Source organism: Carcharhinus amblyrhynchos, chromosome 30 (assembly GCF_965287045.1).
Source record: "Carcharhinus amblyrhynchos chromosome 30, sCarAmb.v2.hapA, whole genome shotgun sequence".
NCBI classification, from domain to species: Eukaryota; Metazoa; Chordata; class Chondrichthyes; order Carcharhiniformes; family Carcharhinidae; genus Carcharhinus; species Carcharhinus amblyrhynchos.
Window position 1 is genome coordinate 17,945,870 of NC_137353.1, and position 17,607 is coordinate 17,963,476.

At 46.6% G+C, this 17,607-nt stretch overlaps 1 protein-coding gene across 2 annotated transcripts in view; it reads right to left on the reverse strand.

Annotated features, from left to right (window-relative positions):
- Window positions 1-14,455, reverse strand: part of LOC145360230 (uncharacterized) — a 32,069-nt gene extending 17,614 nt beyond the window's left edge. Inside the window, exons 1-2 of one of the 2 annotated variants that reach the window (XM_080215284.1) lie at window positions 14,003-14,455; window positions 5,466-5,565 (exon numbers count right to left, since the gene is read on the reverse strand). In XM_080215284.1, coding sequence (XP_080071410.1) covers window positions 5,466-5,565; window positions 14,003-14,290 — 388 coding nt within the window. In that variant the 5' untranslated portion in view covers window positions 14,291-14,455. The remainder of the gene's footprint in view (window positions 1-5,465; window positions 5,566-14,002) is intronic. The other variant, XM_080215283.1, reaches the window with a different exon arrangement.
- Between the last annotated feature and the right edge of the window lie 3,152 nt (window positions 14,456-17,607).

The window sequence follows — 17,607 nt, forward strand, 5'->3', positions numbered from 1 at the left end:
TCAACTGGAATCATTCAAATAACAAGTCGCAATTTGAATATTACAACTGTATTTCGAAATATTCTCATGGGATGAATCACATCACCGATACACCTCACAACTTCAGTGATCCGGAATCCAATATCCTAAAGATAATAGTGGAAGCAGGTTGTACAGAGGACCCATGTGCCACACAATGCATCACATTGTCAGCATTGTTATTACGAAATGCCACTATAGTGGCCCAGATTGTGGTGGGTGAGGGCTTTGGCATGGTACTCGCCACTGACCGCAATAAACTGGCCAGTAAGAATCATCAGAGCTTCCTCTACATTAACATCACTCTGAATCTGGGACATTCTAAAGGAGCATCCACCAAAAGGACAGGCAGCTGATCGACCAATTGGGGTGGAGAATGCTCACAGACAGCAAAGCAGGAAGTAAAATGCAGGAAATATAAATCCTTTTGAATCATGACACAGGGGTTTGTGGGACACACACATGGGCTGTCGGGTGATATGTCAAAAATTCTGTAAACAAGTTATTTGAAAAATTGCAATTTTTAAATGCTCTGGAGGAATGAAGTTCCACACTTGTATAATTAACTTTTCAGAGAAATTGTTCAGCACTAATAACATAGTAGAGTTAAAACCCCTGTTAGTCCAGATTGTCAAGACTTACATTTTACATTTGTCCTCACAGCGAGAATACTGTGTAAATTATTACAAATTCACCACAAATCAGTGATTTCGAATTGACTCTTATCTGTGAAGAGTAATGTAATCTGCTGAAGTAGCACGTCAGTGACAAATAGTTTCAGATTTCTGTGCAGATGGCTGTAGTTCCTGTTAGTTTTACACAGTATTTACAGCGAGTTCCAAAAGCCTCATCGTTATTATTCCTCTATTATAACAATGGACTGCATACACCTTCTCTTATACCCTGTCCAGACCGTGTGACAGCTCCAGTCTCAGATTCAAAACACAATGATGTTTCACTGAGTTATACCGAGTAGATTGATTGCCGACAGTCTAATGCGGTGAACCGTGGTGCAACTAGCCAGGATGTGTGGGGGTGGGGAGAGGGGCAGCAATGGAAAACGTGACTTGAGGAGGACGACAGTTACCTCACTCAGTGCGAGGGAGAACGGGCAGTTACTGGCTCTGTTCCACATGAAACTATTTTCAACTCTCATTTGAAGTGACTCACTCTACCCTATGTCTCTCTCTCGGTCTCCTGCACCGTACTCCTTCTTTCTACCCAGCGACCACACCCCCCTCACACAATCCTATTATGGCCCCTGCATTACCAGCTGACACAGGATCCAACCCTCTTCAACATGTCCTCAGTCTTCTGTTAACCAACCCCCTGCCACATCTAGCCCTATGGGGAACAACCCTACTTCCACACCCATCCCTGGGCCTAAAGCTGACACTGCATCCTGCCCTGGGCCTAAAGCTGACACTGCATCCTGCCCTGGGCCTAAAGCTGACACTGCATCCTGCCCTGGGCCTAAAGCTGACACTGCATCCTGCCCTGGACCTAAAGCTGACACTGCATCCTGCCCTGGGCCTAAACCTGATACTGCATCCTGCCCTGGGCCTAAAGCTGACACTGCATCCTGCCCTGGGCCTAAACCTGATACTGCATCCTGCCCTGGGCCTAAACCTGACACTGCATCCTGCCCTGGGCCTAAACCTGACACTGTATCCTGCCCTGGACCTAAAGCTGACACTGCATCCTGCCCTGGGCCTAAACCTGATACTGCATCCTGCCCTGGGCCTAAACCTGATACTGCATCCTGCCCTGGGCCTAAACCTGACACTGCATCCTGCCCTGGGCCTAAACCTGACACTGCATCCTGCCCTGGGCCTAAACCTGACACTGCATCCTGCCCTGGGCCTAAACCTGACACTGCATCCTGCCCTGGACCTAAAGCTGACACTGCATCCTGCCCTGGGCCTAAACCTGACACTGCATCCTGCCCTGGACCTAAAGCTGACACTGCATCCTGCCCTGGGCCTAAACCTGACACTGCATCCTGCCCTGGACCTAAAGCTGACACTGCATCCTGCCCTGGGCCTAAACCTGATACTGCATCCTGCCCTGGGCCTAAACCTGACACTGCATCCTGCCCTGGGCCTAAACCTGACACTGCATCCTGCCCTGGGCCTAAACCTGACACTGCATCCTGCCCTGGGCCTAAACCTGACACTGCATCCTGCCCTGGGCCTAAACCTGACACTGCATCCTGCCCTGGACCTAAAGCTGACACTGCATCCTGCCCTGGGCCTAAACCTGACACTGCATCCTGCCCTGGACCTAAAGCTGACACTGCATCCTGCCCTGGGCCTAAACCTGACACTGCATCCTGCCCTGGGCCTAAACCTGACACTGCATCCTGCCCTGGGCCTAAACCTGACACTGCATCCTGCCCTGGGCCTAAACCTGACACTGCATCCTGCCCTGGGCCTAAAGCTGACACTGCATCCTGCCCTGGGCCTAAACCTGACACTGCATCCTGCCCTGGGCCTAAACCTGACACTGCATCCTGCCCTGGGCCTAAACCTGACACTGCATCCTGCCCTGGGCCTAAACCTGACACTGCATCCTGCCCTGGACCTCTGCCCCACTCTACACCCTATCCTCATCCTGCATCCTGGCCTGCCCCCACCCCCATCCCCTTCCACCCCACATCCTGCTGAGGGCCCTATCCCTACCTTGCTCTCTGTCATGACCTCAGATGCTTCATCTCTGGTTTTGCATTCTTATCCCATTTGGTCTGCCACATTGAGCAAAGCCGTTAACTGAACTTTAAACTCAACCAGAGTTTAACTGGAGATTGCAATCACTCCCAGCTCCAACAGTTGGTTAAGTCATTAAAGTTATAAATCTTTGCTAATGTTGTTCTTTCCAAGATCTGATTTTAAGCCTTTTGCTTTTGGAACAATTGTGTGAATGTGGAAGGTCAGACAGAAATGGATAGGTCAGCAGTACTTTCTACGCTGATGTAAAAACATTTCCCAAGGCACTAAACAGGATTTTAATGCAATGTGTTGCAAAAGAATTGTCTGACTTTCAGCATATCTCTCCTACTTGAGCCAATCTAACCGGAACATTATTTCCGAGTTTCAGAGACATACAGAGACACCAAGTCTGGGATTTCTCTGGCATGTGTTAACCCTTCAGTGCCCAGATATTCTTTACCTCCTTGTCGCACTCTCTCATCGCTGCCCTGACCTCAAGTGTGAAGTCAGCAAAATGGTTTAATTTCTTTGCTAGTTAAACGACTGCTTATTTTTTCACTTTATCTGAATAGTTAATGCAAATCAGGAAAAGACCATGTCACCGACTTGCTCTCTGAACGTTGAATGTGATGTTATCACACTTCCTATCTCCACCACTTCCCATTGCTCTAACCCCAATCTGTCGGTTTCCAGATTCTATTCTATCAAAAGATTCGACATCAACAAACACTGTGGCTCAAATGAATCTCGCTTCCCATAAGAGCTTCTCATCGAAGTTACATCCTATGTTACCAAGCAGAATAACCTGCATTTCACAAACACCTTCTCTGAAAACCAAAGGCAGAAGTTACCCTAATCCTTTCCAGAATAGAGGCCTCACAAGGCTCTCTCTCTCTCTTTGCGAGTTTGACAGTGAGTAAATGTTAACTCTGACTGGGCACCAACCCAACAACAGCACAGCAAACAAGTGTGACTCTCCCCAAACATGCATTGCTTGTTCCAGCTCTGGACTCAAATGAGAGAGAGAGAGACAGACGGAGAAATAAACAAAGGGAGCAAGGAAGAGAACGAGAGAAAGCAATAGACAGAAGCAGGCAGTAACTTCATTGCCATATTAATGTAAGCCTACTTGTGACATTAATAAATAAACTTGTGGATGGAAAAAGAATGGCTACAACAATGATTTAACAATAATAATGACAATAGTGGCTTTGAAATGGCTATTCTGGCTGAGAGTGAAGCATGCTGGGAATTTTGGTTAACTTATAAATTAAAACCAGATGCAGGTGGTAAAGAGGCTTTGGTCTGGGAGCTGCGATCTGAAGTTTCCTGTGTTGGTCAGATCAGAGAAGTTGTTTACATTAACTGACACAGCACGGCTCTGATTTATGGCTGCTATGTGTGGGACATGTAAAATGAACTAAGCATCACTGCTTCGTTCAAAAGTAATTTCACTGGATGTTCGAGCCATGCGATCGATTTCTGGTTACACAATTGGCTGGATAACAGAGAATCTTCTGGAAGCAAGTGGAGAATTGTGGATAAAAGATATGTGAGTTCTTTGTTTGGCAGCGATAACTCGGAAGAGTCCATCCATCACAACAAAACTTGTACCCTAAAGGGGACTTCAGAGAGAAGAAGATTGATTGTACAGCGAGGATATTTCTTGGCCAAGGTTTTCCTAACTGGGTAGTATCTATTTTCAGTTAAACAGTTAAAATTGATGTTCAATTAGAGTTAAAGTTCAGTTTAGGAGTTAAAGTTCAGTTGAAAGTTGATCTTCAGTTGGAGTTAAAGTTCAGTAAAGAGTTAATGAGTTGCAACAGTTTATGTTTGAGTTAGCACAATAAGTGTTAAATAAAGAAATAATTGAATTACTGTCCTTGTTTGTCTCTTTAAACTGGAATGCTTGGAAGGTGTTTAAATGAAAGCTGTGTAACAAACTAAGGTAAGGGAGGAGAGATACAAGAGGGTCCAGAGGGGCAATTTTTTCACACAGAGGGTGGTGAATGTCTGGAACAAGCTCCAGGTAGATGTAGAGGCAGGTACAATTTTGTCTTTTAAAAAGCATTTAGACAGTTACATGGGTAAGATGGGTATAGAGAAATATGGGCCAAATGCAGGCAACTGGGACTAGCTTTGAGGTTTAAAAAAAAGGTAGCATGGACAAGTGGGGCCGAAAGGCCTGTTTCCATGCTGTAAACCTCTATGACTCTATTCCTTAAAATAGGAATCAGCCCTAGACTGCCATTCAATTAAACCATGACTAATGTGTAACATAACTCCACTTATTTGCATTTCCCATATCCTTTGATGTCCTAACTTAACAAATATTCGCCTTAGTTGCGAAAGCTTCAAATAACCCTCAGCTTTCACAGCCTTTTAAAAGAGAGAGTTATAAATTAACTGAGCCTTTGTACGAAAAGGGTTTCTTCAAAGTTTTCACTTTAGCAGTTCTTCTAACGCCTTCCAACTCTAATATCAGAGAAGCTATTTCTCCATGAATATCTGAAAACATACACCCTTCCCCCCGCCACAACTCTCTAAACTCAATGATATGCAAGGTCAGTTTGTGCAATCTGTCCTCATAATTTAACTGGTTAAACCCTGATAAAATTCTGGGGGTGTTGAATGTAAATGAAACAGAAAAATAGTGAATGACATAAATTGTGGGATTGAGATTTTGAGGGAAGCAGATTTGGATGTGGAGAGAGGACACAATTACAGGAAGAAATGTACCTGGAGGACATTTGCTGCAGCACATTCCTATTCTGCTATTGAAGTATTCGGTGGTTTTATTCAGGCAGGTCTTGGAATTGCTCTTATACGGAAGGTGAACCTATATAAAAATATAAACACAGCGTGAGTAAACCTGTACAGACACAGCGTGAGTAAACCTGTACAGACACAGCGTGAGTAAACCTGTACAGACACAGCGTGAGTAAACCTGTACAGACACAGCGTGAGTAAACCTGTACAGACACAGCGTGAGTAAACCTGTACAGACACAAATTCAGGGTGGGAAATCCAGTATTTCTTAAAAATTCTTTCACGGAACAGGGGCATTGAACAAACAGCAAAGAAAATTACAGCACAGGAACAGGCCCTTCAGCCCTCCAAGCCTGCACCGACCATGCTGCCCAACTTAACTAAAACCCCCTACTCTTCTGGAAAGAACAAAGAAAATGCTGGCCAGCATTTTCATTGCTCATCCCTAATTGCCTTTGTGCTGGTGCTGAGCCTCTGCCTTGAACACCTGCAGTCCCTGTGGTGCAGACACATCCACAGTGCTGTTAGGGAGTGAGTTCTAGGTCACTGGCCCGGTGACAGTGAAGGAACGGCGATATGTTTTCAAGTAAGGATGGTGGGTGACTTGGAGGAGAATTTGCAGGTGGTGGTGCTCCCCTGTATCTGTTGCCCTTGAACTAGTAAATGTTAAGAGTTCCTGGGTTTGGATGGTGCCATCAAAGGAGCCTTGGTGATGTACTATAGTGTGGCTTATAGCTGGCACAAGGTTGTGTGTTGGGAATGAATGTTGCAGATGGTGGACAGGCCCTGGGGAGTCAGGAGGTGAGTTACTCCAGGTAGGTGATCCAGCGCACACACCGAGCGGGCAAACCAGCACACACACAAACACATTGTAATATATTTATTAATCACTGGCTTAAAGAATAGAGTTATCTGTCAAAGTTTGCTGATGATGCTAAAATAAAATGAAGCTAAGTGTGATTTACTTCTGCTCCTATTTCCGATGTGCTTATGTCCTTTAACGTCACTGCTAGTTATCTGGATAAGAACAGGAAGTCAGAGTGAGACAGACAGATGAAGTTACAACAGGTCAAGTTCAAAGCTGGGAGGTGCTCGGTCAACCACTTTGGAGCCAAAAAAGACAATTTGAAATACTCCTTTTGTAATAACTTGGAAAGCAAATGGAAAAGAATGAAGTCTTTCCCTGAAAGCAAAGGTCAAACCACATGCCTGTGCTGTGTGTACAAGTCCTGTCCAGGACTATAGATCACAAGACCACTTGAGGGTTGGCCTTATAAAGGGCTTGGGATAGAAGTTTGACTGGGTAGGCAATCACCTATTATCATGCAAACCCGTATCCCATACGTCCCACAGGGAGATTGATTACTGATTCCCCTTGTAAATCCTGAGGGTTATCACACCCCTTCCCCCTGAGTCCGAGGGTTCCCCCTGAGTCCGAGGGCTCCCCCTCGCTCCTAAAGCATCAGGGTCACCTTCGTCTTTTGGCCCGTGGCCTTCTTTCTGTTGCATTCCCCGCCTGGTCAGGAGGGTTATACAGAGTAGGGCACCGTCTGTTCCTTGGTGAGCATCGAAGTGAGACTATAGGCAGCTCATCCTCAGCAATGACCTCTGGCTGTGATTCCACCACACTTGACTCACTCCATTTCTGAATCAGAGTCCCCTTGGATTCTCTCGGGTCTACCATGGGTTGGACTTGTTGCCTGTCAGTCAGTATGCACGTGCCAAAAATGGCACAGTCGATGCAGTAATTGCTTCTGTTGAAAACGTCCGACGGCAGAGGTAGTCATTATGTTTATTAGCTTGCCTCCCGTTTTTACAGCATATGACACTGGTCCATGGGGTACTGTGTCCAGAGATTCACAAGTTTACCATGTCTCCCCGTTTAAAAACCCTAGCAGGCTTATGTCCGTCATGACCCCATCTTTGGTTTTCTTGTTTTTCCTCAATTTTCCCACTCAGATTGGGAAAGTGAGGCCCAGCCTGGTCAGAAGGTGTCTGTCCATCAAGAGTTTAGCCCATCAGAGGTGTTATCCTGTAGTTACAAAAGAACCATGCCAACTTTGGGGCCCTTAGTTTGTTTTCTCATCCTGTTTTTAAACACCTGGACTGCTCACTCAGCCAGGCCATTTGAAAGTGTGTGCCACGCGGACACTATTTGTAGTCATGAATGTTTTGAACTCTTCACTGGTAAATGGGATCCCGTTGCCCATTACAAGCACCTTTCATTTCCGATAAACGCTATAGGACTGCCTGAACCTTTCGGTGGTGTTAAGACAGAGGGTAGAAGACATCCATGGAACATCAATCAATATTAGGAACATAGAGCCCTAAATGGCCCCGTGAAATCCGCCTGCACTCATACCCAGGGTCTCCTTAGCCATGAGGCGCGGAAACAATTATAACTCTGTCGTGTTTCTTAGGGTCGGAGCCTCTTTTATGATTTTTACCTTCTCAATAGGGTGTAGTCCATCTTTACTGACCCTGTAACCGAGGTATGTTACCTTGAGTTCCTGAAACACAGACTTTTCCCTTTTCAGTCTAACCCCAGCTTCCGAAAACTGCCGCAAGACTTCCTCCAAACTTTTATGTTCCTTAACAGTGGCTCTGTAATTAGAACGTGATCCAGGTAGACTGCCACACTGGGTGCTCCTTGCAATATATTTTCCATTACCCTTTGAAAGATAGGGCAAGCAGGCGATACCCCAAAAAGTAAACGAGTACACTCGTTCAATCCTTTGTGTGTGTTTACAGTCATGTACTTTCTGGGTAATGCTTCCAATTCTAATTGGAGATAGGTATGGCTCATATCCAATTTTGTAAAGATATGGCCCCAGGCCAGTTTTGCATATAGGTCCTCTATTCATGGTATCGGGTATCTGTCCAATTGAGAGGCTCTATTTACTGACAATTTATAGATTCCACAGAGACAAATCGAGTTGTCTGGCTTTAAGGCCAGAACTACCGGTGTGGCCCACTCAAAGAATTACATGGGTCAAATGATGCCCAGTTCTTCTAACCATTTCAGCTCGGTCTCTACTTTTGCAAGTAGTGAAGTAGTCTTGCTTTGAAATATTTAGATTAGGCCTCTGGGTCTACGTATATCCTTGCATTGGCCTCTTTTATCTTTCCGAGGCCTGTTTGGAATACCTCAGGGTACTTCTCTATTATTTCACATAAGTTACCAGTACTCATCTTGAAGATTTGCTCAGTCCAGGCAGATTTTTTGTAGCCAGTCCCTTCCCAAGAGGCTGGGCCCTGGTCCTTGCACTGTTATTAAGGGGAGAGATGGATTGTCTGGTACCCATATGTGACTGGGGTTACAGTGGTCCCGAGTGGTTCCTAGTGGTCCCTCTGTGTACGATGTCAGTATTGCCTTGATATCTTGTAGGCTAAGTGATAAGATGCTCAATCGTAGTCGCTTGAAGACTTGTTCCCCGACAATGGATACTGCTGTGTACCTCCATGTTTAATGGGTGGCCATTTACTTGGAGTTGATCTGAATTGGAACCACTTTCGGTGGGGTGATGCAATTAGGTTGTATCATTTCCTCTTCCTCAGGCTGACTTATCTGATAAGTCCTGCTTTAAGGTGGCTTCGCCTGTCGGTCTGGGTGATACACATTCTGTTTGTTTTGATAGCCTCATTTGGGGTTGGCTCCCTGCCTGGCATACAATGGTGTGCGCGCCATTCATTATACTGTGGAAAACCATCTCCACCAATTTCCTGACTTCCTTGCTTGCTCTCTTTGCCCGTGATTGGGGATCATAAGTGCGTTCTACTGGGGACCTGGTTCTGTGGTATGGGGGTCGTCCAAGGCTGAGGACAGTGCTATCTACAGGTCCTTGAAGCTCATGGGCCCCTCTCTCCACGTTTTTGCAAGTCAAGGCAGTTCTGTGGCTTTTTTCAAGTCCAGGTTCAGCTTTGTTAATAGCCTCCTTTGAGTTGCTAAGTTATTTTTTGTCACATACTATAAGACCATAAGGTATGGGAGCAGAATTAGGCCATTCAGCCCATCGAGTCTACTCCACCATTCAATCATGGCTGATATGATTGTCATCCCCATTCTCCTGCCTTCTCCCTGTAACCCTTGATCTTCCTATTGATCAAGAGTCTATCTATCTCTGTCTTAAAGACCCTCAATGACCTGGCCTCTACAGCCCTCTGCCACAATAAGTTCCACAGATTCACCACCCTCTAGCCTAAATGATTTCTCAGCATTTCAGGTAATGCTGGGTTGCCATGTTCCATCAATTTACACAATTGTGTCAAAACTTCCATCTGTTTGTTGCATTGAACCGAAACTGTTGTAGTAAAACTGATGATTTGGGGTCACAATGATTTGCCACCAATTCTAAGGTTTTGGAATCCGGTGCTGCTGGATATGTCAGACTTTTTGTAATGCTGGAAGTTGCGGCCCCACAAGCGGTCATAAAGATGACCTTTTGCTGGTTATTGCCTTCTATTCCATTTGTTCAGAAGTACTTCATTCTCTCTGCATATTGAGGCCAGTCCTCAACACCCAAGTCATATGACTCTAACTTCCCAAAAAACAGTATTTTAAATCTTCCCGTTACAGTCTTACCGAAATGTTCCATGTACCTCATTGCCAGTGTAAAACTCAGGAAGCCAACTGGAAAGGAACAAGGTTTTATTCTGAAAGCAACAGTTAAACCATACCCCTGTGGTGTGTATATGAGTCCTGTCTGGGACAATAGATCACCAGACCCACTCAGGGGTCTGCCTTACCAAGGGCTCAGAAGATAAATTCCGCCTGTGTAGGCAAATCATATTGCACGAGTTCCACAAGGAGATTGATGAGTGATTCCCCACATAAGAACTGAGGGTCATCACACCCTTAATGGGGAAAGACTTGGAACCCTTGGAGAACAAAAACATTTTGGTGTTCAGGTACAGATATCAATAAATGTTAGTGAGGATAAGGAGCAAGGGCAGATAGATGGAGTTATGGTGTAGATCAGCCATGTTTTAATTGAATATCAGTATGATTGAGGGACTAAACAGCTAACTCTGATTCCTGTGGGAATCAGAGGAAGACAAAGAGAGACAGAAGGCAAGATATGAAAGTGGAGACAAAGTGTGAGAGCGTCAGATAGGGAAAGAGAGATATATACGCACACATTAGTGAAGGAAGAGAAACACAGGGAAAAAGGGAGAAAAGTAGCAAGTGAGATATGAAAAGAGAGAGAGTGACACATAGCAAGAGAAGGGCAAAGAGACACACAATGATGAAGGGAAAGAGACAGAGAGACAAGAGATGAAGAGACACAGATAGATGCCCTGTTATTCTGTTCATTTCTAATTCTGAAATATCTAGGTCATTTCCTGGACTATGTCAGCCTAGCCCAGTTACCATAGAGATCACCACCACCATCTCTCAATATTCTTCCTTCCTCCTGTGAAGGTGCTGACTCTCACTGGGGTTCATGTCAATGGACTGTTGGCAATCCCGTAGTTTTCCGGCAATAACCAGTGTGTTCTGGGAAAATGTCTCGGTTGTCAGAATGGAGGAGAAGGGCAAATGTGAGTGTGTGAGCTAGAGCATCATTGTTGAATGCCTCAATCAAGCTGGTTCTGGGGTACAGACCCAAGTGCTAAAACCTGAGTCTGTACACAGAACAGCGCCTTAGGGAATGATATAAATGGGCCGATATCTCACAGCAATTTGCCAACATTCCAGCAATTGTAAACAGGAAATATAGATTATCCTTGAGACTGAGTGTAAGAGAGAGTGTGAGACCCAGAGACAGGTCAGAACATGAAGGGAAACTGAGCCATCACATTTCAAACATCAAACACTGGCTGGAGTGTTGCATTGATTTCTTCCTGTACGTTATTATTTTTGCTGGATACCAAACAAACAAAGCATCTGTGGGGAGGTGGTGGGAGGAGGGAATTCACACATAGCTCGTGACAAAACTCCCCAATAACCCAGATGCTGCTGACGCACTAGCCAGCCAGTCACTTAGAATCTAAATGTCACTCAGCAGAGAGATGGCAGTCACGGGATTATAATGAACATTGGGAAACATCTGATCATTCCCCATTAATCTAGAGGCACCGAGACAAATTCTAGCAGCCCTGCAGTCAGCTATGTTGAGATTGGCTAACTTAGCGCACAGGATGCTGAGGGTTTGAGGTTCATCTCTCCCACAGCCCCGCCAGCCGATAAGCCTTTCTGATCCTGCGCTAATACTGGACAAAATGAGGTTCCTGACAGGAGGTTGGCATGGGACCCAATTGTGATTTATGAATTGCCTCATTTTGCAAACAAATTCCAGGGACTGCTTGAATCAGAAATTTAACAAATTTTCATTAACAAGGACCTGGGGGGTCAACTCCAAACAGGGGCCTGGGGGGGGTCAACTCCAAACAGGGGCCTGGGGGGGTCAACACCAAACAGGGGCCTGGGGGGTCAACTCCAAACAGGGGCCTGGGGGGTCAACTCCAAACAGGGGCCTGGGGGGTCAACTCCAAACAGGGGCCTGGGGGGTCAACTCCAAACAGGGGCCTGGGGGGTCAACTCCAAACAGGGGCCTGGAGGTCACCTATTCCTTCATCAGGATCACATTGAACCGCACCCCCCCATCCCCCACCCCACCGCCTGTTGAAAAGATTTTGTAGAAACCATCCCCATCCCTCTTGAAGCTGTTGACTTTCTCTAGAGGTATGGGGGAGGGGTGTAGGGGGTGGTGCAGCTCCCTTCCTGTCCTTGTGTTGCTCAGTCTCACCAGAGGTCTGTTTTCCCCCATTAACTCATGGAGTATCAGTGAGAAATTCAGCTGTGGGGGGCTTCACTTCAGCCCCAATCCTGGTCCTCAGTCACACATCCAGGAAATTCGGGATGAGGAATAGGTGCTCAGGATTCCTTTTCTTCTTCTAAGCTGGTTGAGAGATTGGTAAAGGCAGCACACGCTGAGGTTGCCATTTGGACACCCTCTGTTCTAACCACTTTAACCAGCAGGGTAATTCTTTAACAAAAAGATCACTGACCCACAGATGAAAATTTCAAAAGCACGTGTTCCGTAACAGCCTAAATTTGCATTTTAGAAATTCCAGTTCATTGCAAGCACCTTCCTTATAAGGTAAAGACTTTGTGCCCATCCTCTTTGCCCAGGGTCAGTGGGCATTGGGCAACATGCTTTGACGCATTCTTTCCTGGATGAACATCTGGAGATACCCAGGAAGGTGGCAAACTCTCAACATCTGGGATCAACTTACAGACTTTCAGCAGTGAAGGTGAAACCTGAGTGTAACTGAATGTCACCAAGTAGCCTCAGTATAATTTAACACAACCCAGAAACTATACACAGAGTGCACAGCAACTGCTGCACACAAACATTGTAGATGTTATACTGGACAGGGGACACATTGGGTGGGACACTGGGCTGGGGGCATGGGGTGGAACACTCAGGGTGGGTACACGGGCAGGAGATGCTGCAAGTGGTACACTGGGCAGGGGGCACTGTGAGTGGGACACTGGACAGGGGGGCACTGTGAGTGGGACACTGGACGGGGGGGCACTGTGAGTGGGACACTGGACGGGGGGGCACTGTGAGTGGGACACTGGACGGGGGGGCACTGTGAGTGGGACACTGGACGGGGGGGCACTGTGAGTGGGACACTGGACGGGGGGGCACTGTGAGTGGGACACTGGACGGGGGGGCACTGTGAGTGGGACACTGGACGGGGGGGCACTGTGAGTGGGACACTGGACGGGGGGCACTGTGAGTGGGACACTGGACGGGGGGCACTGTGAGTGGGACACTGGACGGGGGGCACTGTGAGTGGGACACTGGACGGGGGGCTCTGTGAGTGGTGCACTACTTGTCATCATTAATCTAAAAAATGACTAGATCTCAGTCTCAACCATCTATTTGACTTTGGAAAGCATCATCTTCCATTCTCTCATTTGATACATTTCCTACATTCCTGTCTCCAATTAACTGTTGAAAGTTTCCTCAATTTCCTATCTGCCTATTTCATTCCTCCTCTCTCATTCAGTCTCTTTCATTCTCTTTGGCTCTCTCTTTCTCAATCCTCTCTGTCTCTCTGTCAGTCTCCCTATCTCTGTCTCTCTCTCATTCTCATTCTTTCTCTCTCAGTCTCTCTTTCTCTCTATCTCTGTCTCTCTCTCTCATTCTCATTGTCTCTCTCTTTCTCACTCTCTTTCTATCTGTCTCTCTGTCATTCTCATTCTTTGTCTCTCTCCCACTCTCATTCTCTCTATCTCTGTCTCTCTTTCTCATTCTTTCTCTCTCTCTCACTCTCTCTCTCTTTCCCTCTATCTCTTTCTCATTCTTTCTCTCTCTCTCCATCTCTGTCTCTCTCTCTCGCTCTCTCTCTCTTTCTCTCTATCTCTTTCTCATTCTTTCTCTCTCTCTCTCACTCTCTCTCTCTCTTTCTCTCCATCTCTGTCTCTCTCTCTTTCTCTTTCTCTCTCTCTCTCCCCGGCCCTAGCTAGCTGCCAAAGGGTATCAGGCACTCACCTTCTGGGTCTCTGCGATCCGGGGCAGCGTTGCTGCGTAGCTCAGACTCAGGACTAAGACCAGGTGTAGGAGGGACCTGGAGCTCATCTTAACCCGGGAGTAGGGCGGCGCTTTCTGGGCTAAAATTTGAGCCGAGTGCCAGCGCTGGGGGATCGGGTCCGAAGAATAGTCCACGTTCAAAGTGCTCACTTCTCTGGCAAAGTGAAACAAACCGCATGAGTCAAAGTCCGGGGGTGGAGCGCCGTCAGGAAACTCAAAGGGACCATACAGACACACACACGCACACATAGACAGATACCCAGACAGAGAGACACACAAGCAATACAGTTAGACAGAGAGAAACTCAGGCAGACATACACCACACAGACGCACAACACAGACAGACAGATACCCAGATAGATAGATATAGACTCACAGGCGGACAGATAGACAGGCAGACAGACACAGATAGGCATTTAGACACACACATAGCCAGACAGACACACACACACAGACAGACACATATACACACACACACACACATCGAGAGACAGACAGGCATCCTTTGACAAAGGGTCATCTGAAATGTCAGTTCTTTTCTCTCCTTACCGAGACTGGCTGAGATTTTCCAGCATTTTCTCTTTTGGTTTTAGACACACACAACACAAACAAACACAAATCAGACACACAGACACAGCACAGACAGACACACACAACACAGACACAGCACAGACAGACACACACAACACAGACACAGCACAGACAGACACACACAACACAGACACAGCACAGACAGACACACACAACACAGACAGATAGACACACAACACAGACACAGCACAGACAGACAGACACACAACACAGACACAGCACAGACAGATAGACACACAACACAGACACAGCACAGACAGACAGACACACAACACAGACACAGCACAGACCGACAGACACACAGGGGGTGATTCTCCCAAAAAAGTTCAAAGTGCTGAATTGGTGGGGAAAATGGTGTAATTCGGTGTTTTTTTTCAGTGGGAGTTCAGACTGGAATCTCCCACACTCTGTGCACTGCACAAGTCACAATCCTGAATATCATTAAAAGCTGGGGGGGAGGGGCCTATTCACACTCCAATTTGACAATTCCGGAACTCTGCACATGCGCAGTGGCCTCGATCTGGCAGCCTCTGGGTTGGTGGCCAGCCCAGGACCCCCTCTGTACTGTACCCCCAGCCCTCCCCACAGCCTGAACAAGCATTCCCAGGCCAGCCCCAATCCCCTACCCTGTCCCGGAACACCCTGATCTCCAGCCAGCCCCCCCCCCCGCCTCCCCACCTCCCCCATGTGAGGCAGCCCCTCTAGCAGACCACCTCCCCCCTCCCCATCTGTCCTGATCACTGGCCTCCCTCCAGCCCCAACCAATCCCCATGCAGAGTGCCAGCAGGACCCCCCAACCCCAGCAATCGCTCCTAGGCCCCACACACAATAGGCACTGCCCCTTAGGCCCTGCCTCTTTGGCACTGTCCAAAGCCCAGGGGGCACCCCTCCCGCCCACCGACCCACCCATGGGGGGCCTTGACTGTCCCCCCTTCACTCCAACAAGATCTCCCGCTAGTTCCCCAAAAGTGGGCAACTACTGCAAACCCCGGCAGAGTGAAATTACACTGGCAGGTTATGAGATTCTATTGGGCTCAGAGAATTCAGTCCCAGGCCCAATAATCACATTGAAAATAAATTAAAATTATTTACCTGGTCTTCTGGCCGTTTCCTGTGTGGTCCCGATCGTGCCTGCTCTTTGGCAGTGGGAGACGCACATGTGTCGGGAATGTGTGCACAAATCTCACAAATCAGCGCATGCGTGCATCTCCCAACCTGACCCCCCAAAAAAAACCTAGCGGTTTGGAATGGGAGAACCTGCAGCATGGGCTAAGTCAGCAGCTAATTCTCCTCAGAGTTTACAATGGTATTTTTATGACAAAAGGATCACGTTTTGGGAATTTCATTAAAGGGTGTCTCCAAATAGATTCACAGTTTAAGCGCAGTCGGGGCTGTGATAGAGTCATGGAGGTTTATAACATGGAAACAGGCCCTTCAGCCCAACATGTCCATGCCGCACAGTTTTTGCCACTAAGCTATTTCCAATTGCCCTCTATACCCATCTTACCCATGTAACTGTCTAAATGCTTTTTAATCATAGAATCATAGAATACCTACAGTGCAGAAAGATTCCCTATAAATGTAGGTATATCCCTTGCAGTTTTCATAGGGTCTGGCTGCATAACAGAGTGCCTAACACATACCCACACTGCAGCCCATTTAAAGACAATGATACCCACCTGTATTATACCCACCTGCCAGCTTGTTCTAGACACTCACCATCCTCTGTGTGAAAAAACTGCCCCTCTGGACCCTTTTATATCACTCCCCTCTCACCTTAATGTATATGCTCCAATTTTAGACTCCCCTACCTTTGGGAAAATATGTTGATTATCCATCCACCTTATCTATGTCCTTCATTATTTTATGGACCTCTATAAGATCACCCCTAAGCCTCCTACACTCCAGGGAAAAAAGTCCTAGTCTATCCAGCCTCTCCTTACAACTAAAACCATCAAGTCTCAGTTGCATCCTACTAAGTATTTTCTGCACTCTTTCTACAATGATAACATCATTTCTATAATAGAGTGATTGGAACTGTACACAGTATTTGAAATGTGGCCTTACCAATTCTTATACAACTTCAACAGGATGTCCCAACTCCTGCATTTAGTGTTCTGACCAATGAAGCCAAGTATGCCAAATGTCTTCTTCACCACTCTGTCCACCTGTGACTCCACTTTCAAGGAGCTATAAATCTTTGTTCTATAACTCTCCCCAAAACTCTACCATTAACTAAGTAAGTCCTGCCCTGGTTCAATCTACAAAAATGCATGACCTCACATTTATCTGCATTAAATTCCATCTGCCATTCATCAGCCCACTGGCCCAATTCATCAAGATCCCATTGCAGTCCGAGACAGCCTCCTTCACTGCCCACTCTGCCACCAATCTTGGTGTCATCTGCAAACTTACTAACTCCTAAATTCTCATCCAAACCATTAATATAAGTGACAAATAACAGTGGACCCAGCACTGATCCCTGAGGCACCCTGCTGGTCACAGGCCTCCAGTTTGAAAAACAACCCTCTACAACTACTCTCTTCCGTCATCAAGCCAATTTTGTATCCAATTGGCTATCTCAACCTGGATCCCATGTGATTTAACCTTAGGCAACAACCTAGCTTGCGGTACCTTGTCAAAGGCCTAATTAAAATGAGGTTAGAAATGTGAGGGTGGGGAAAGAAACTGATTACAATTAGAGTCAGTCAGGCTGCTCTTAGCTATCATGACAGAGTTTGTAATTGTAATGATTGTTGCAGGCTGGAGTTTTTTTTAAATTCATCCGTGGGATGTGAGAGTCAGGGGCAAGGCCAGCAATTTATTGCTGCAGTCCCTGTCGTGTAGGTACACCCACAGTGCTGGAGTGGTCTGATAGGTGAGTGAACCATCACGTAGAGAGAGGGGGAGCAGTTCAGAATCAACCACATTGCTATGGAGCTGGAGACACAGTCAGAACAGCTAAGAGGCAACAG